Source organism: Zootoca vivipara, chromosome 5 (genome assembly GCF_965207765.1).
Source record: "Zootoca vivipara chromosome 5, rZooViv2.hap1.1, whole genome shotgun sequence".
Lineage (NCBI taxonomy): Eukaryota > Metazoa > Chordata > Lepidosauria > Squamata > Lacertidae > Zootoca > Zootoca vivipara.
The window spans coordinates 32,525,230-32,546,336 of record NC_142588.1 but is presented as its reverse complement, the minus strand read 5'-3'; the positions used below and the strand labels follow the sequence as shown (position 1 = coordinate 32,546,336).

The 21,107-nt window shown below is 42.2% G+C and overlaps 1 protein-coding gene and 1 pseudogene across 2 annotated transcripts; both read right to left on the bottom strand.

The window, feature by feature from the left end:
* Positions 1–2,485: 2,485 nt before the first annotated feature.
* Positions 2,486–2,737, bottom strand: LOC118096650 (ATP synthase F(0) complex subunit f, mitochondrial pseudogene; annotated as a pseudogene).
* Positions 2,738–3,525: 788 nt separating this feature from the next.
* LOC118096649 (lipase member M) lies at positions 3,526–19,287 on the bottom strand. Of its 2 annotated transcripts, none has more exons than XM_088670299.1 (10): positions 19,090–19,287; positions 17,726–17,834; positions 15,154–15,271; positions 14,013–14,211; positions 11,935–12,044; positions 10,799–10,938; positions 9,028–9,174; positions 7,308–7,379; positions 6,483–6,548; positions 3,526–4,898 (listed from the first exon to the last, which is right to left on the bottom strand). In XM_088670299.1, exons 1-10 carry the CDS (start codon positions 19,125–19,127, stop codon positions 4,665–4,667), a joined length of 1,233 nt encoding a protein of 410 aa, XP_088526425.1. In that variant the 5' UTR covers positions 19,128–19,287; the 3' UTR covers positions 3,526–4,664. The 2 variants fall into 2 exon arrangements, with proteins under 2 accessions (XP_088526425.1, XP_034994606.1); XM_035138715.3 differs by lacking the exon at positions 19,090–19,287 and adding an exon at positions 18,409–18,614.
* Positions 19,288–21,107: the final 1,820 nt, after the last annotated feature.

Below are 21,107 nucleotides of genomic sequence, written 5' to 3'. Positions count from 1 at the left end.
GTGTCCAGAAGAGGGCAACCAAAATGGTCAAAGGCCTGAAAACGATGCCTTATGAGGAACGTCTTAGGGAGCTGGGTATGTTTAGCCTGGAGAAGAGAAGGTTGCGGGGTGATATGATAGCCATGTTCAAATATATAAAAGGATGTCATATAGAGGAGGGAGAAAGATTGTTTTCTGCTGCTCCAGAGAAGCGGACACGGAGCAATGGATTCAAACTACAAGAAAGAAGATTCCACCTCAACATTAGGAAGAACTTCCTGACAGTAAGAGCTGTTCGGCAGTGGAATTTGCTACCAAGGAGTGTGGTGGAGTCTCCTTCTTTGGAGGTCTTTAAGCAGAGGCTTGACAGCCATATGTCAATAATGCTTTGATGGTGTTTCCTGCTTGGCAGAGGGTTGGAGTGGATGGTCCTTGTGGTCTCTTCCAACTCTATGATTCTATGATTCATTCTGAAGCCCTTCTCATTCTTTTCTCATATTACTTTAAAGAGGAATGAAGGGCGGAAAGGAAATAGGTTATAACGTTTTTCAATTCGTTCATCTCAGTTCATTCATCTTGAAAATTCACACAAGCATTCATCTCCATGTGTGGCTCCATGTAGCCCTAAAACAAACTCTAAAATAAAGTTAGGTCACACTAACCTTCCACAAAAGTCACTTGCTCCACTGAGAAGTTCAAACACTTTGATGATGAACATTCTTGGCTCCTCTTTTATACCAGAAACATAAGATAAAGATGATAGATAAATGACACCAGTCACATACAACATTTCCCTTGCAATCATTAGCTGCATGGGCAGTGAACATCACCTTAGCCTTTCAGCTACCACTTACCTATAACCTGAGGAATGTCTTTTGCTCGACAGTTATTTCTGCTATTGTACATTACAAGGAAAATAAGACTCGTAGCATGCAATCCAGAGATATAGGCTCATTGCTAAAAGATCTGAAAGGGCCAAAGCATTCTGTTGTTGGAAGGCATCTGAAACACATTCCCATTTATGTTTGGAGTCAAAGAAAGGCTGTATTTCAGTTTTGATAATTTGGCTAAGATGCCCTGATGAGTTTCAGGTAAATATATCAATTATCATGATTGCTTGGCTAGCATATAAGGACATAAAAAGAGCTTGCTGGACCAGGCTGCTGGAGGCTCCTGCAGACAATCAGAAGCCACATTGGACATTTGGGTTCCAAAGAACGTTTGCAAACCATAACACTCACTTCCGGGTTTGCAGCGTTCAGGAGCCAAAACGTTTGAGTCGCAAGGCGTTCGAGTTCCAATCTGTTTTGCCATCATCTTTCATACCTTATATGATGTTTTGTTTTGAAATCTTTAAGATAATACTTCAGCTTTCCTGTCAACTACATTGCTTTGAATGTGTACTTTATGTTTGACTTTCTTCAATAATGTTTTATTATGGATTGTTTTATTTGATGAAAAATGTCTGTCAGGATTGAGGCTGTGTTGTATTTTGGGGGAGAATTAGAACTGTGTGGGTTTCAATTGTTATCCCACATAGATTAACAGTTAAAAGTAGACCTGTTGTGATGGCCCATGACACAGATCAATTACTGGCTGGCCCTTGCTTGCTTGTTATACAGTGTTTGTCTTTTTCAGCTATTCCCCATTTTCACCCTCCCCCCTTTTGAAAGTAGGGTTGCCATATTTCAGAAAGTGAAAAGCCAGACATGAAAGTTGTTGAGCTTCGCCCACCCCCGACATGAGTTGCCATACCTCCAGAGTTTCCCATACATCTCAGCGATTTCCGCCCAGACACTATTTCTGATGGCTGAATCCCAGCTATGTCCAGAAAATTCTGGACATATGGCAACCCTATGAAAGTAAATATTTTATTACAATCATACCTCGGTTTAAGTACACCTCGGTTTGAGTATTTTCAGTTTAAGTACTCCACGGACCTGTCTGGAACGGATCAATCCACTTTCCATTACTTTCAATGGGAAAGTTCACTTCAGGTTAAGTACGCTTCAGGTAAAGTATGGACTTCCGGAACCATTTACACTCATACCTCGGGTTAAGTACGCTTCAGGTTGAGTACTCCGCGGACCCGTCTGGAACGGATTAATCCACTTTCCATTACTTTCAACGGGAAAGTTCGCTTCAGGTTAAGTACGCTTCAGTTTAAGTACTTCACGGACCGTCTGGAACAGATTAATCCACTTTCCATTACTTTCAATGGGAAAGTTCGCTTCAGGTTAAGTACGCTTCAGTTTAAGTACTTCACGGACCACCTGGAACGGATTAATCCACTTTCCATTACTTTCAAGTTCGCTTCAGCTTAAGTAAACTTCAGGTTAAGTACGTCTTCCGGCACCAATTGTGTTTGTAAACCGAGGTACCACTGTATTGGTCACAGAATACGCTGGAATGCCTAGAAGGTTAGAACCTTCAGTTAGACCATTCAGTTGAAGCAAACTCCCACTACGAGTCACAGTATGGCAGCTTGTATTCTTCTGGCCCATCAAGCTTCAGTGATACTTCCTCCAGCACTCATGCTTTATATGGTCGTAGCTCCAGACGTAGCTGATGACCACGTTTGCAATCATCATCCTTTCTTCACATCAATGTACTTCTTGACAAATCTATTATAGCCTCCCCAGACACTTATAACAAGCCCAACTGGGGTGTAATCTCGCATTGCTAACCAGGTTGGCAACTGTCCCACTTTTGTAACCAGCAGCCTCATATATTTTACTGGAACGGGTTGGTCTGCCATCTTGAAGTTGCCACAGTGTTTCCCTCCCTCCCCCATTTTCTTTTCAATCATATTGAGCTGAAGGTTCGTTGTGTAGTCACTTTGTGGATAGTCCTCAAAATGTGTAATATCACTCTTCAAACTCACCAAAGCACACTGAAATGTCCAGAATACTATGTTGTATTGTTGGAGCACACTAAGGAAACCGTTGTTGACCATTTGCACTAAACTAGATTTCAAACGAGTCCATCAGAGGGTGTGGGTGGGTGCACGGAGCCTTGAAAATGTAGATTTTAAATAAAAGAAAATTAAGTAAAAACCTCCAGCTATAATATTTCCCCCAGAATTGGATGCAGCTATGCTTTCCCTTTTGAGGACATGAAAGCTGCCAAATTTCAGAAAGATATATTTAATAGGAAATAGAAATCACCTTAGGTTGGGGGTTTTTGGGGGGGAGGGGGTTTGAGCTTGAAAACTGGGGACACTGGAGTGAGGTGCCCATGGGTGCCTGCCAATGTTCAGACAAATAGGTCCAGGAGCTATTGTAGTATGTAATTTTATTCTGTTATTATTTAAAAAAAATAGAAAGTCGCAGTTTTTTCTTCACTGCCCCTCTGTGCCTGGATGTTGTGGGTAATGTGACAAATTTTGTAGATATGTTTATAGATAAAACTCCCCTTGTTATCCTAGAATCAACTATCTGTAGTAGTGATTGTTAAGACAGCAGCAAGGAATTGTATTTCTCTGAAGGCTGCCCAGTGCCCACTCCCCCCCCCCCCGAAGTTCAAGGAATAAGGAGTCACTTCTGGAACAAAATTCAATGTTTATTTAATTACATTCTCTGAAGGTTTAAAGCATGATGGTTTCAACTGTGAGACACAAAACTAAAAAGTTTAAGACAGGACCTTTTTACAGATAATTTTACACTCTTTTCTAAACCAATTATCAGGGAGACTTTACCCACCTAGAATGGCTGGCACTGTTCCTAACCAGAAACACCCACTCAATATCTTCTTCCATTTAGTTTCCCCTCAGGGAATCAAAACTGAGTTGCCCTGCCTAGTTAGTCCAAGCCTTAACTGCCCCCCCCCCCCCTGGCAGCCACATTCATTCAGCACCATACATTTTAAGCACTCTGGAAGTGTAGTACTGTGTGGTGAGATGTTATCACATTTGTATCCTGGCTTTTTTCCTGGGGTCTGATGCCTCAAGGCAATTCTTATATTCATAACCATGTGATTAAAGATACACAAACCAGTGGTGAGGAAACTGATACACTTAAAAAAACAATTAAGCCCTCTTAAAACACTAAGTCATTAATTACTCCAAATAATTATGGGAACTGTAGTTTCTTAAGGATGCAGAGAGCTGCTAGAAGACCACTATTCCCTTCAGAGAGCTACAAGTAGAGGGATGAATTGGAACTGGAACTGGAAATTGTAGCTCTCTGAGTTCCCAGGAAGCCACGGGAAACCATGACTTTTAAACTGGTATAAGAGTGCTTTCAACATATGTCAATGGATTTTTAAATACTGTGGATTTCAATGGCCTACAAAGACTGTCAATGCCAGTACAGTCATACCTTGGAAGTCGAACGGAATCTGTTCCAGAAGTCCGCTAGACTTCTAAAACGTTCGGAAACCAAACAGTGGCTTCTGATTGGCTGCAGGAAGCCCTGTCAGCCGTTCGGCTTCCAGAAGAATGTTCAAAAACTGGAACACTCACTTCCAGGTTCCAATCATTTGGGAGCTGATTTGCTCGGGAGCCAAGGCGTTTGAGATCCAAGGTACGACTGTATAGTGTTTGTTGTGACTGGTGTAAAAGAAAGAAATGAAATTTATCATAGGAATGTATCAATTTACAGAGACATCCTCACAGAATCATAGAATTGTAGAGTTGGAAGGGGCCCCAAGAGTCATCTAATCCAGCCCGCTGCAATGCAGAAATCTCAGCTAAAGCATCTCATCAACTCCATGATTTTATGGTACATGAGTTTGGGGGCACTGAGGCCCCAGATGAAATCCCAGTGGTTCCAGTATGTCATATTTTTGTAGTAAACTAGGTTAGTGATACGAGGAAGTAAGACGGCTACATCTCTGGGGGTTGCAATCAGGTCATTCCCGCCAGACCACACTGCAGTTGGCACAGTCATGTCCTCTATTTTATACGAAGGGGGAAAGCTCTAGAAAGTAAAAGACAGTGACTCATTATTATTTTTTAAAATGTTGTTAGTGACAGCATCTTGACACAATTCAGACCACCTATGGACAGTCCACAGGCTTGTAAAGATGGTGGTTTTTCCTTCTTTCCACCTAGAACACTTAGTCCGCTGACATGTTTTAAATATGGTTGGGTGGATCCTCTGAGGTTCTCCACAGATTTGCTCCTGATTTTTTGAAGTTTTGCACTAAAAGCCCAGGAATTGTAGGCACTGATTTATTGCTTTCTGGAGTTTGTATTCTTCTTCTTTTTTTGTATTCTAACTTATTTCTTTTTAGTTTGTTGTACACTACTTTGATGGCCTCAGCCCATGAAGTGGCCTACACATTTACAAAACAAACAAACAAATGAACAATGGAGCAGGGGGCAGGGAGAACACAAGGCAACCCGACTGGCAGTTGAAAGCTTCCCTGAAAGAGCTACACTCTCTGTAATTCATCACACAGATAATATGATGATGTGGGAAGAAGAGGGGAGTTCTCCCCACATTTCTTTGCTGCCAGTGCCATTTTTCCTGCAAGGAAAGTGGGGAGTGGTTTGGGTGGTGGGAATGGCTTTGAGGACCCTCCAACTATTTGCTGCTTGGTCTGAGGAAACTGAGTTTGGGAGTCAGGGGATTCACCCCACATTTTAAGGAGGTGGGAAAGAACCTGCTTTGAAGGCAGAAGGTCCCATATTAAATCCCTGGCAGGGCTAGGAGAAATCCCTGGAGACAACTAGACACATCTCGGCGGCTCCTCCAGACTTTGGTCAAATGTGTGGTCTGGGGGTGGATCTAGGGTGAGGGTGGGGCTAATGTACATAGCCATGCTCCACACACAACCCACATTCTCTGAGCATGTGGAGGCAAACACCTGATGGGATCACATTCACATTCCATTAACTGTGAACTAGTGTGGTACACTGGTTAGATTGTTAATTAGTACTTGGAGATCCACGTTTACATTCCCCCTTAACCATGAAGCTCACTGACTGACCCTGGATCAGTCACAATCATTCTAGTCTACCTCACAGGGTTGTTGTGAGGATAAAATGAGGGGACAATGACCCATTCCAGGTTAAACTTCATGGATGAATGGCGGGAGGTACGGTATATAGGGCTGCCATACGTCCAGGAATTGGACTGTCAAAATGGGGTCTGGGCAAATTTTCACCAAATTGGAAAACCTAGACGTGGCAACTAGAGCATTTTTTAAAAGAAAAAAAAATGTTTTAAAAATCCACACACCCCCAGCAAAAAAACTCAACAACTTTGACAAAAAAACAAAACAAAACCCAACTTTTCCTGATTTGGGAATATGTAGATATATATAAACTTGTGTCACCAAATCACTTTTTTGATAAAAAGTATGAGATTTTGCAAGTCCATGTTAAGAACATCAGAAAACTAGGCCAAATGCTTAACTCTTATATTGACACTGATGAGAACTCCAAGCAGTTAATATCATCTGGGTTGTGCTGATAGTCAGAACCATTGCAAATATGTGCCCTTGATGCAGATTTCTATTTTCACCATATTTACTGAACAAAAATTGTTCTCTCTTACCTGGTTATATCTTGCCTGATTCTCATTCCCGTAGTCAAAGTATCTGAATAATCCTGAATCTCTTATCTATCAAAATAATAGGAAAGCCATAGCATTGGATATTAGCATTAGATATTATGTGATACATATTACAAATAATAAAATTACTATTTTTGATCTAACCTATTCTTTTCTTTAAAATCCTTGTTATGAATGTTGCCTGTTCCTTTTGGAATTTATCTCTATGGCAGTAAATATCCCTTGGGGTAAAATATATTTTATGTGAGGAATCCCTTTCTGAAATGAAGGGATTTGCAGAACACTTGGTGTTCATGTGCCCATTTTTTCATAAGACAAAAAGAGTTCCCTACTCTGCCTAAATAAACAAAACTAGGTTTTAACCATGTCAGTTCAGAAAGCTCATACTAGAACAATATAGGCTTAAAAAATTGTCCAGTGGCACCTTAGAGACCAACTAAGTTTGTTCTGGGTATAAGCTTTCATGTGCATGCACACTTCTTCAGATACACTGAAACAGAAGTCACCAGACCACTGTTTCAGATGTATCTGAAGAAGTGTGCATACACATGAAAGCTTATACCCAGAACAAACTTAGTTGGTCTCTAAGGTGCTACTGGAAAGTTTTTTTTATTTATTTTGACTGCGTCAGACCAACATGGCTACCTACCTGAATCTTAAATTGGCTTAATTATTGTAGTGGCTTCCCAGTTAAGTACATTAACAGTTGCAGGATTCTTTGGTGGAAGCTTTGTAATTTTTGAGTGTGCATATAAGCATGGAACTCTCTTGGCCACCACAGCTGCTAAAAAGTATACAGCACCCTACCTGTTTCCAGTGTACAATAGATTTAGCTGATGTTCCATCTATAAAGCGAGCTGCATACACATCCAATCGACTCTGCAGGAAAAGTTTGAAAAACAAACAGAAATCTGGAAAATCCGTGATTTTTTTTAAAAAAAACAAACCACGAAACTCCCCTACAAGTAAAGGCTTTTTTGTTTAGAAAAGGGATGAGGAAAATACTATACAATTTAAAGAGTGCATTTGTACGGGATATATATATATATATATATATATATATATATATATATATATATATATATATTATTTCTCCCTTTCGCATTAAAAGAACCTGAGGCCACCAAAGCTGGCAGATTCAAGAAATTTCAAGCAAATATTTTTGTCACACAGTGATATATAGCTCATCTGGGGAATTCACTTCTGCAATATGTGATAGTGGCTTTGAAGTGGGTTGAGACAAATTAATAGATGATAGCTCTATCAGTGGCTACTACTCATGATGGCTCTGTAGTACCTCCAGTGTCAGAGACAATATATTTCTGAAGAGCAGCTGCTGGGAGACAGGAATGGTGAGACTGAGGTTGTGCTCAGGCTGTCCTCATGTATTTCCTATAGGAATCTGGTTGGCACTATGAAAACAGGATGCTGGGCGTGATGGGCCTTTGGTTTCCAACGTTTCTCGAACGTGGGTCCCTAGCTGTTGTCGGACTACAACTCCCATCATCCCTGACCACTGGTCCTGCTATCTAGGGATGATGGGAGTTGTAGTCCAGCAACAATAGGGGACCCAAATTTGAGAAACCCAGGGCTTTTCTTATGTTGCTAAGTTCCAGCTTTTTAGTAGCAACTATTGTTAAGGCAACAAGATGCATTAAAGTGGAACCACCCTTTGAGATGAATTGGCCACATCCTGCTTATTGCTCGGCAGGCCTTAGGCAGTGGATGCCTTCTGTCTTTAAGGTCATAGGCTGGACAGAGCCAAAATTCTAATGGTCATTTTTCTTCAGGAGACATGTCTCCGGTGCCAGCTGCACCCTAACTTTAAAGCAGTATCATATCACTTAAAAGAGGCATGGCTTCCCCCAAAGAATCCTGGGGGCTGTAGTTTGATAGGGGTGCTGAAAGTTGTTTGGTGACTCCTATAATTCCCCTCACAGACCTATATTATTTCCCACACACTGATTCTTAACCACTCTGAGGGAAGCCATGACTTTTTAAAGTGTTAAGATGCTGTATAGTGCAGATGGAGACTCAATTTCTGGCACTTATACCCATTTTCCTGGGAGTAAGTCCCATTCAGGCCCGGCTCTAGGTGTAGTCCCGGTGGCACAGGGCGCCAGGGCGCTGGACCGGTAAGGGGGGCGCTGCGCGGCGAAGCCGTGCTGCACGCAGCGAGGGTGGGGGCGCCGGAGCGATCTCCGCGCCTCAGCGCCAGGGTGCCCGACCTGCTTGAGACAGCCCTGGTCCCATTCAACTCTATGAGAATTGTTTCTGACTAGACACATATAAGATTGTGCTGTAATAGTGCAATCCTAGGCATATCTACTCACAAGTATTCTGTTCAATGAGACTTATTTAAAGTTTGTACAAGATTCCTGCCTTACACTGAGTCTTCAGTTTTTCACAGGGCTTTTTGCACCCTTTGGATGCTCAGCTTTTGCTGCAAAAATGAAGCTTCGTGAAGATTCAGAGCATGTAGCAAACCAATCACCAGCTACTATGTTTTCTTTACACATCTACACACCATATTTAGATTCGTTGCATTAAATCCGCCTGCCGAGAATATGAGTTGAGCACAGAATTGCTGCATCACTGTAGCGCTGCACAATTTCCTGAAAAGGTCTGCCACGGGCTTGCGAAACAGTACAAATTCTCCTCTGACAAAAATGCTCTGGGAAGATATAAAAGGTGTTACAATTAAACCTTAAAGAAATATTTGCGGGATTAGCTATGTTCCTCTAGAATTCTTTTGTGGCTGGTTGCAGCTTCTTAAAGCAGGCTTCCTCAAACTCGGCCCTCCAGATGTTTTTGGCCTACAACTCCCATGATCCCTAGCTAGCAGGACCAGTGGTCAGGGATGATGGAAATTGTAGTCTCAAAACATCTGGAGGGCCGAGTTTGAGGAAGCCTGTTTTAAAGGTTTCAGTTAGAGAGTGGGAACAGGGACCCATATGCTGATCGTATCCTCATTGCAGTTGCCAGGTGAACCTGGTCCACCTTCCTGTGGGAAGGCCTGAAAGAGATTTAGAAGGGCATCCAAAGGGAGGCTTGTAACCATGTTCCACCAAATCTATTTACAAGACCCCTTCAGATCTTCCAATTCAGGTGGAATCTCGGCACATATAAAAAAGGCTCTGAAAATGCTTTAAAAAGAAAAAGCTTTGAAAAATATGTTTAATCTGCCATAAGCTCAACATCACCATCTAGTGTCACATTTGTATAATGCACTTTATATTTGCAGCTGTATAGCTCAGTCCTCAGTGCAGGAAGGTTGAAATGCAAATTGGTGAATCTGTTGACTCTATTTCTCTCAGTTTTTTCATATCCCACTCTTAAGTTCAATTCTCTACATTTCTAAATCAGTTTTCTTTCTTTCTTTAAGCACGAGTCCACTTGAAATTTCTTCAGTGTGATTTTTTTCTAATATATACATTTTTGGTGCATTTTTGCCTATCACACACATTTTTGCAAATAAATTTCCCCTAATATAACCATTTTTGTCTGCTATTTTTGCTAACATGTGGATTGATATGCACATTCTACCTGAGTATATGCATTTTTGTATTCATAACCTGCCTGGAGAACCAAATTTTAGAGTTGAGTAAATTTTGAATGGCAGCTAAGCTTTTTTTTTGCATATTGTGCAAATTAAGTAGGTTCTCCTATAATACAAACTGATTTTTTTATTTTTTTATAAAAAAAAACCCATTCCTAGTTGGTTGTGGACCAGAAACATAAAGCACACATGCACCTCTCCCCTAGATTAAAATATTTAATCCTTAGGCTTTTGTTTTTTGTTTATTCTCTTTATGTTGATCAGCACTGTAAGAGCAATCCACAGCTCACTGAAATGTATACGGTAGTAAAGCCTGTGTTGGTTCTTCAAAACTTTTTTTTTTAAATGAAATTTCTAAACAGCCCTTCATCCTGTACACTCTCAGAGCAACATTACAGTTATGTAAACTGTGAACCTGTTATATAGAATCATACACTTTATAGACTTTTTCTTTTATAGCATAGAGCAGGCACCCCCAAACTTCGGCCCTCCAGATGTTTTGGACTACAATTCTCATCATCCCTGACCACTGGTCCTGTTGGCTAGGGATCATGGGAGGTGTAGGCCAAAACATCTGGAGGGCCGCAGTTTGGGGATGCCTGGCATAGAGTAATTTCAATGAGGGTGGCAGGTACAATTGTCTATCTTAGTTAAGGAGTTAAGAGAAAGGTTACTCTTAAATTCCTGCTGGCCCAGTATTTTTTGATTTCCCGGTAATAAAATAGAGGTTGATGTGTACCTTGGATGAGTAGTCAGGAAGTAGGAAGGAAAATTTGGAAGCAGGGCTTGTCACATGCTTAAGAGAAATCACAGGAGCCAAGGCGGTGAATAGTTTGATTTTTTGAGACAGCTCTGGTATGGCTGAAAATGCTATGAAGCCTAAGGGGTAGGGGAGAAAAACACAGTGAGCATTTAGGACTGCTCATGGTACGAAATTCATTCGCCAATTTACCAAAGGGGTACTCTAAAGCAGAGATGGGGATTCTGTGGCCCTCCTGATATGGCTGGACCACAACTCCCACTATCACTGTTCATTTGCCACACTGGCTGGGGCCGATGGGAATTGGAGTCCAAGCGCATTTGTAGGGCCACAGGTTCCCTATATCTGCCCTATGCGATGAATGGATGGCAAATTGAGGACTAGCAATAGATCTGCCATGGGTGGCAAAACCTGACAATCTCCCCTCTCTATTCATCAAGCTGAAACCAGTTGCCAGTAAAGTAAGGCAATGGAGATTATTCTGTTATCCTTGTAATGATTTTCTCTTTTAAATATAAGCTGTAAAAGTCTAAAATGAATCTAAATAGGGGAAACCCTGGGTCACAGCTGTGTGTAAAGCAAGGCTGAACTCTTATGATAGATCATGGGCCACATGGTAAGGTTTTATTCTGTAATGTCAAAGCTTCTTTTTCTCCCCAATGAGCAGCTGCTGATTGGAGGTGGGCAGAGGACATAGCTGCCAAGTTTTCCCTTTTCTCGCGAGGAAGCCTATTCAGCATAAGGGAAAATCCCTTTAAAAAAGGGATAACTTGGCAGCTATGGCAGAGGACCAGTTCGTGGGGTTCATCTGGCCCAAGGGCTGGAGATTTCTGGCCTATGGGCTGGTCAACAGCACACCTTACAACTTTCTCCACCCTTATAGCTATCTTCTCATCCCCCCCCCTGAAAACTCCTGTGTACCCTCACAGGGACAAAGGGAATGCAGGCCCATAGATGCTGATTGGTTCACAATTCAGCACCAGTGTTGGGGCAAGGCTAACTCTCAACACAAAGGGATGAGCAGTATAAGGTGAAACTGGAATCATTACAGGTGGCTCTAGGATCCAGAAGGGCAGAACATAAGAGAATAAGAGAGTCAAAAAACTTTAGCATACCAATGGTTGTGCCTTGAGAGTAGCCTACATAATACAGTTGCTTCTGCCCAGTTTTCTTCAGAATGAAGTTGATCATTGCTGGAAGGTCATACAAAGCCATTTCATGGAAACTGAAGAAAAGATTCAAATGTTACAGCAAAATTAGTGACACCTCTTCATCTGAAATCCTAGATGCTCATCCGGTGTTACTTTCTGGAAGGTTTTGATTAAAATGTGGGTGCAGAACCAGGTGATGGAGCCACCATCTCTACTCTCCACATTAATTTTGCAACGGTGGCTTCTAGCAACAGAACATCACTAAAGATCACACACACTTTTTCACTTCACACATGAATCTCATGAAGAACCATCACACATAAAAGCAAGCTGTAGGATGTGAAGATGCTCAGTGTGTAGCCCTCTACTTCTTTCCACACATTCTGGAATCGTGCAGGTCACAGTACTTATGTGGAAAGCCAACTTGCATAGAGATCTATAGCTTTTAGTTACTGTCCTGCTCAGTGTAACCCTATTGAAATTAAGGTTATGATGAGGGAAGGCGGGGGGGGGATTTGATTCAGTTTGCATTGAAACCTGAATTTTTCAAATTTGCACTTTCTAAAACGAAATGACAAGTGAAACGTAGCCATCCTTCGAAATTCATATTACTCCATATGTTGTGATGCCATTCTCCAACCAATCAAGAGTTTACAAAAAATACATATATTATGCAAAACTGTGAATAAAATTGGTGAAAATGACATGATAAAATCTGCACACCAAAATATATCAAGAGAAATTTGCAAATGAAGACTTGTTAAACAGAAAATTTTCAAATTGCTACAGATATGTGGAGAACCAAATTTAGGACTGGGGGAAAAAAAGACAAACTGAGAGAACCAAAACCAGATTCTTCCATCCCTAACTAGGAGTAACAGGTTCACCCAGTCACAATGCTCCCCTCACATACAAATCATGGCATGGGAAGGGGCATTGTGAGGAATAAAAATGTTGCCTTTTCAAAAGGCCACAAGGCTGCAATGGCTAGATGACCGCAGACAGCAGAAACCTGCTTACATGTATCTTTAGAACAGCTTATGGTTAGGATAGAACAACTTGTGGTTAGGAGGCTTATAGATAGGGCCGTTTGCAACCGTTTGCGGTTTAGTTTATCTGTACATTTCAACTACGGTAATATGGGACTTGGTTACACCCAATAGTGGTTGGGATATGGCTTTATTGCTTGAGTCAATGTGTAAATACATAAGAAACATGGACCAAATAAGGAGAAAGGTAAACAGGAGTAGTGGTTGTCGAAACTAGAGTAATGGGAGATGTCGACAAAGGCGGGGATTTTAGTATTGTAACTAGGCGGTCCTGCAAGAACATATTGTACTGAATAAACGCTTTGCTGCTTCACCAATTTTGTTCAGAATTTATTTTGAGGGTCTTGGGACCCACATTTTACTTCTAACAGGCATCACACATAGAAAATCACACATAGGCCTGTAGGATGTGAAAAAAACCCTGTGTGTAGACTTCTACTCTTTCCCACACATTCTGGAATTGTGCAGAGCTCCCAAATTTTATAGTCCCCATTTCAAAGGGTTATGTTTCTACAGTTCATTTCTTAGGATAGCAACATGCATAGAAGCCTATAGGTTGTAGACATAGTCCTGCTCAGTGCAAATCTATTGACATAAAGGAATATGAATAGGGATAGGGAGAAATTCAATTCAGTCTACATTTAAAGCTGAATTTATCAAATTTGTTGATATGAGAACTAAAACTCAGCCATCCTTAAAATTTTTGAGTGATTAAGTTCTGCAACCAATCAGTTTTTACAAAAATGCGTATATTTGGTAAAAGTGTGCATAAAATGTATATTATTCGTGAAAATAACATTTAAAATGTACCATATTGGGAGATACTACTTGCAAAAATGTGTACATTAGTCAAAACTGCATACAAAAATGTTCTAATCTAGAGAAATTTGCACTGAAATGGGGAAGATCAGCAGAGTGAATGTGTGAAATAATATTGTACTATTTTAGTACTATTGTACTAAATATTGCTATTTATTTAACAGTTCAAAATACCTGAAATCCCAAAATTCATCTTGGTCAGTTGACAAATTCTGGTGTCTCCGAGACCAACTTGATCCTCTGCTGTTCCCCAGCCAAACATCATAGCCAGCATCCGCTAATATGAATCCAAAACTATTGTTCGCCAGATTTTCGACCCAGAAGCTAGCTTCCGCAACTATCCCATGCTGCAGCAACACAACAGGCCTGGGACCTGGTTTAAAAAACAAACCTTTATAACAAAGCAGATGAGTATCTCTGTGCCATGATAACAAAGATGTTTTCCCCTTGTTTATATTATTAGATTATAGTTTATATTACAGTGCATTATGTCAGTATGTTTTCTCGTCTCTAGTCTCATTCAGTGGCATGGATCTGAATTTTGCCTGTAGAGGAGGCTTGTCAACAAAGCCCTATTCAAGAATTCAGAAATATCTGTGGGCACTGAAACTGGGGAAGGGGAATAGGCAGGTGCATGCCAAACCATGCTCCCAAGGCCCTGATATGAAGTGGACTTGCCCATCCCATCATTAACCTTCCTGGGAGGTCTGAAGGGAATTTATAGGGATGCTTTCTCAAGGCACTTCCATGTGCTTCCATGAGGATGCCTCTATGTGATCCTGATAAGGCAGGGCTTTCATTTGAGGAGAGGCTTTTTAGGGTGTTCAGTCCCAGGGCCGTCTTAAGCATATCGGGTGCCCTGGCGCCATGGTGCGAAGATTGCTCCGACGCCCCCCCCGCCCCGTTTCCCATCGCAGCTGTCTGGCAGGCACAGCCGCACGGCACCCCCCCCCCCGGCGCCCTGGCGCCCTGCGCCACCCAGCCTTGCCTTAGAGCCGACCCTGTTCAGTCCCTTTCTGACCTTCCTGCTCAATACAAGACAGTTGAGGAGTGAAGCTGGTGTACCTGCCCCTTCACCCATCCAGTTTAAGACCGCATATGCTCCTCTGAACACTTCAATGGGGCTCCAGAGGGTCATGCAATGGCCTTCTGGGCCCAGTCGCTTTGGGTCTTGACTGAGGTTCTGATAGCTTCATGTAAAGCTCTGGTATTTACATAATTCTGCACTGTATTAAGGCTTTTAATATGCCACTGTGATAGGCCAGCAATTTGTTTTGGTTGGACTGTGAATAAGGAAAAAAATATTCTCAGATACCTTCGGCGGTAAGATTTTCTCTTCCAAAGGGAATTCGGTTTACTGTCAAATAGTAGCCATCATCTGTTAAGACTTCATGCTCTTCGCTGGGGTATCCTTTGTAGCGAATCACTTCGCTCTAAAAGAAGAAGAAATCAACTCCTCAGAAGTTTTAATTCAGAATGTTTTAATCTGTCACAAAGGGGACCTTTAGCTAACAGCTGTACACATTGATAGTGTCAGTACATAGGTCAGTCACTAGATGGCAATGGAGGCAGTTGTTTCTTCGTGAAGTCAGGCCTTTCCTGTGTCTGCTCTGTGTTTGTTTAAAAGACACCATAAACAGATGTCACCACAAGTGTACATTCCCTATATCTGCATACAACAATAGTTGAGCAGCACAATCATAGTGTTATTCACATGTAATGCTCAACAAGTTTACAACCTGCGTACAAAGCAGTTGAGCTGTGTCGACTCTTTCGACAAGTGTAGACTCTTTCACACAAGACCCTTTCACTCTTTCCTTTAAAAATCAGTTTGCAATAAGCTCCTGTTCAGTATGAAATGAAGCTGCACCAACACATCACCACCACCACCACCACCACCACCAGATTTCATTGCATTTGTATACTGTCTTTCTGCAAAGGCGCCTGAAATATACTCGGAGTCGAGAGTGAATTTCATGCTCTTTATTCAGCTCATAGTCATCAAGGAGGAGAAGAGAAGACGAAAATGGCTCTTTTCCCAAAACCATCTGCTTATATACATTATTTACACAATGGGCCTTGCGTGATTGGCTACTTCAGGGCTACACCTGTGGGCCAATTATATTGTGGATTGACTTCTGCCTGCAGCCTGATTGGCTGCTCCTACAGGCCAATCAGGTAGCAGATTCACTTCTGCCAGCCGCCTGATTGGCTGCTCCAGCAGGCCAATCAGGTTGCGGATTCACTTCCACCTGGAGTTGGATTGGGTAGCTCCCGCTGATTCTGAATCCTATTGTTCTAGGATTCAGCTCAGTACATAACAGCGCCCAAAGCAGTTCACTGTTTTAAAGTACTAAGACAAATGATAAAACATCTCAAAGTGGGGAGGAAGTCTGACTGGAGAAGGTTGTGATGTTGTCTGTGCCTGCCTCCTTCATACTCACTTACTCAACCTACACTCGGAATTGAGAAATGTTCCTGAACTGCTTTCAGTACAGTGGTACCTCTGGTTAAGAACTTAATTAGTTCCAGAGGTCCATTCTTAACCTGAAACTGTTCTTAATCTGAGGTACCACTTTAGCTAATGGGGCATCCCTCTGCCGCCGCACCATTTCTGTTCTCATCCTGAGGTAAAGTTCTTAACCTGAGGTACTACTTCTGGGTTAGCGGAGTCTGTAACCTGGGGTGTCTGTAATCCGAGGTGCCACTGTATTATGGAGTAGAATTCCTGGCTCTCACTCTTGGACACCGTACTCAGATTTTCAACCAGATTGTTACCAAACATTCAATCCCACAATTCACCACATAGAATATGTTACAATGAGTCCATTTAGCAGATTAATGCTGTTCTCAAAGATGTAAGCAGGGCTTTCTTTCAGCCAGAAGTCACCAGAACTCAGTTCCTGCACCTCTTAGGTGGGCTCCCTTGCCATTCTAAGGGAGGTGTTCATGCTGGTGCTACCAAAGTTGCATCCTTAGAGAGGGAGGCTTACTGTCTGATTCAGACTCAGGCACATCCCCAGAGGTGGGGAGCATTTTGCTGGCAGGAGGAGACACCTGGGTCAAATCAGGCAGCCCTCCCTTGGTGCTTGGGACATCCAATAGTACTGAGGTGTGACTTTCTCCCGACAACTAGCATCCAGCACAGCACCGCACAGGCCACTGGGTCCCTCCCCAGGACCAAATTCCCCACTCTCGTCCCATTCCTCCTCCCCGCTCTGGCCAGCTCTGCCAAGAAGTCTTTTTTGGGCTCATGACACTAAGAGGCAGTGTTTTTGGGGGGAGGGGCGCAGGGGGACACATACACCTAAACTTTCTGTGAATCTAAGTTTGGCCTCATTGAGGGGCAGTATTTCAATATGAGTAGGAAAAGGAAAGTACCCCTAAACATTTTTTAAAGAAAAAAGCACTGCTGAGAAGGAAAGAAAAGCACTGTTCCTTTTTCCTTGCTGTTCTACATACTCCTCTGTATCACCAGAAATAAGTTTTGCATTTCCCCATGGCTTGTTTCTTATCACTCCCAATTGCATATCCCCACCCTATTAACCAATAGTTATGCTTTTGATGTTCCAGACCTGGGATTGCCAACACAGTGCCCCTGTGGATCTTGTTGGGCTAGAACTCCCATTAGGCCCTGATAAATGGTCATGCAGTCTGGGGCTCTTGGGAACTGGAGTGCCACAACAGGGCACCTCGTTGGCTACTCCTGTTCTAGAAGGAAGGAAGGAAGGAAGGAAGGAAGGAAGGAAGGAAGGAAGGAAGGAAGGAAGGAAGAAGGAAGAAGCACTGCTCTTCAGCTCCCTCAGATCTGCATTCCAGGCCCATCTCAGGCCTGCCACTGCCATAAGATTTATAAAGTACATAGCTTTACAAAGTACATAGCTTACAACATTCATGTGAACTTCAGGATTTGAACCTCTGCTCCCACTCAGTTCTTCTGAGCTCCCAGTTGCTTGTATTAGGCAAGCGATGGCAAGAAACCACCACATCTTCTTTCTATATATGAATTTTTTTTAAAAAAAGAAAAAAGTGGGGGGGAGGGGGGAAAGGTGGGGTATCCTACATCAATTACTTCATAAGTATTGCAGACAAAATATAGACATTTTAATAAAATATTCCAGAATGTCTGAAATTCAAATTAAATACATGAGTAGCATACAAAAATAAACTATCAAACCTAATAGAAAACATAAAATTGTGTTACATGCATGAAGTCCAAGCTGCATAAACCAAGTAAACTAATTTGGGAAGAAAAGAAGAGTTTTCGACCAATGTGCATGCTATAACAACAACAGGGCTTGCTTTCCTTTTAGGAGATGAGAATATCAGGGAATTGGGGCTGAATGCTAAAAACACATGCTTGAGTCACAGCATGTTGTACCCACAGGGGCACATGAAAAAAACCTTTCTCTACAAATCTTTATTCCATTCTGTTTTAAGACATTCTTTCAAAAAATCTAGGCTACACTGTACCTTGCCGTCCCCCTTATTTTTTGCTTAGCAATACTCCATACCCCTCAAAATACAGACAAATATATACAAAAAACCTCAGAGTAAATGAAAATATTACCACTCAGAGTCCTCTTGCTGTGTTTAGGCAGGAACAGAATTTCCAAATGATGCCTCCTCCAACATTGCCAGCATTATCTATTACCAGAGAAATTCCTTTTCCATGTTTCACAAGAGCTTTGTTTTACAATTGCCATCAGTTCTCTTTCTTCTTGATATCAAAGTATCCGCAGCATAGCAGTAATATTGTGGGCGGCTTCCTTAGTTATATGACTTGAATGGCACAACATTCTTGGTTAGTTCCACTGGGAGCGCCTAATTAATACTTGTGTCCAGTGTAAAGGAAATAAATGCACATGACTGATGATCTGTAGCAGTGCACTTGACCTGGCCACTCACAACACAGCAGAACACATGTGCAGCTCTGTGCATTTTTGGCCCTGTAAATCTATGCTCCCCTAAATTACTAACGAGGGGTATGATGCACAAATATGCAGAAAGCGTGGAGTCAAGGTTATGGAAATGAATCCCGAATAGGCGACCCATGACTTTAAAGTGATGTACTTAATAAACCTTTTATTTTAATGCCTATGCCATTCATTTAAAAGCCATCCTGCATTTTAGTGCACAGTTCCTTTTGCATTCCTGCACGTAGGCATGTTTCCACCTAGGCTCCTATTTAATGTAATAGGTTTATGGTACATTCATAGAGACAGCATCAATTAAATCAATTTCATCCTACCTGTATGATGACAGCACCACTGGCAGCACCACTGTCATATGCACGAGTGCCCAGGTCTCCACCACTGCAGAGGCAACAAGGCCATTTTTTCACCATTGTAAATACATAGCCTGCAACATTCTACAATTATATCCAGGGGCACCCCCATGCCACACTTTCCACACTGTGTTCTTCTGACTCCTCCTATGTGTAAAAACACCCACCACTCTCTATGTTCCCCTTCTCACCTCTTTACTGTCATTACATATCACTGGAGGCTTTGCTTCATTTATACACTCTTGCAAAAACTGTCCTAACTGGTTTCTGAACAAGATGTTTTAGTAGATTGACAAGATCCATGTGTGCGAGGGTGTCTGTGTGTGAGTGCCATTCGAAAGAAACTCATCCTAGATTCGGTTTAATCTCACTTATTTGTAAGCAATGCAATCGCTTTTGGATGGGGTCCCTCAGGGACTCAAGCCTCTTCTATTTCTACCTAGATCATTCATCAAGTCCATTGGTTTTCATTTCAACACCAGCCGTATCCTGGTGACACCCAGCTTTACCTTTCTACCCTGGAGATCTTTATCTCTAGCCAGTCTTGCAGCTCCCGCTGCCTGCAGCAACATTCCTGCTCGGCACAACAGAGAGAAAACTTTTCATCTATCCTTCCAAATCTTTGCCTCCTCGGAGATGATGTGCTAACACAAAGATGGACTTTTTCACTGCTGGTGCCAGTGTTGTGGAATGCCCTCCCTGCTAAAATACAAGAGGTCCAGTCTGTGTTGGGTTTCTGCTGGCTTCCGAAAACACACCTGTTTAGGCAAGCATTCTCCTGCGCTGAACTCCTGGTGTGTTATTGTTTTAGTTTGTGTGCTTTTAATTATATATTTATTACTGTGCGTTATACTTAAGGGTCCCTCAATGCCCCAATGGATTTCCTATTGTTTGTTTTAATTATGCATTGATTTTACAATTGCAAACCACCTAGGAGCCACTTGCTAAATAAATAAATAAACGGTTGCCCATTTTCACTCATAGACAAGAGTCCCAATATAACTTGTTGTTAAGGCTCGAGAGCTGAATATTTTGATGGATCTTGCCTTCTTCTTCTTTTGTTTCCATATTTCATCCATCACCAAATTGTGTGGCGACTCTGCTTCACATGTTTGTGTGCATGTGAGCCCAATCATTTATTTCTGACTACAGTAACCTCTTCCTCCTCTGCCCCCGTTCTCATTCCTTAGGCCTCTTTCTTGAATGTTACGACTAAAACCATGTGTGTCACATGACTCAGAGACTGTGACAGCCATTCTTTGTTCCTTACATGAACTTCCTGTTTGCTCATGTGCCCTTTCCAGGCATTCCTATGACACATGAGACAGAGGTACCCCCAACATTGCCACAAGAGCAGATGCTACAGGGCAAGAGGGCAGATAATATAGGAGCAAGAGTGAGGCAGCTGGAAGCTCACAAGGGAGAGGGAACAAATCACATCCCAATCCTAGCTGGGCACATATCAGGATCCATTTTGCCTCAGAAAAAAATCCTGAGCCATAAAGGATTCTTTTATACCCCTATAGATTTGCTATAGTTTGAGCACATGCCAGGGGTCAAATTGAATAAGATAGAACAAACCTGAGCCGAAAAAGTGGACCTTACTGCCCAGCTACAAATATCCCCTTTGGGCGCAAAGTGCTTGAAGCAGGGATGGCTGTGTAGCTTCAGCTGTACAGTGGAACCTTGGTTCTCAGACGTAATCCATTCTGGAAGTCCGTTCAATTCCTGAAACCATTCGAAAATCAAGGCACGGCTTCTGATTGACTGCAGGAGCTTCTTGAACTCAAGCGGAAGCCGCGTCAGACGTTCGGCTTCCGAAAAACATGCGAAAAACGGAACACTTACTTCCGGGTTTTCTGTGTTCAGGAGCCGATTTGTTCGTCAACTAAGCTGTTCTAAACCAAGGTTCCACTGTACTTGCATGAAACAGACTACAGTGGCGGACTCGTGCTCGTGCTCATCGGGAGAAATGGCTGACC

Bases quoted from the DNA above. Each gene is read 5' to 3' on its own strand.
- LOC118096649 (XM_088670299.1), bottom strand. From the start codon at position 19,127: ATGACAGTGGTGCTGCCAGTGGTGCTGTCATCATACAG. The intron at 15,272-17,725 runs GTAAGCTATGTA...TTCTTCTTTTAG, and splicing joins CTGAAGTTCACATGAATGTT to AGCGAAGTGATTCGCTACAA. The intron at 10,939-11,934 runs GTATGCTAAAGT...CCTACCCCTTAG, and splicing joins CTCTCAAGGCACAACCATTG to GCTTCATAGCATTTTCAGCC.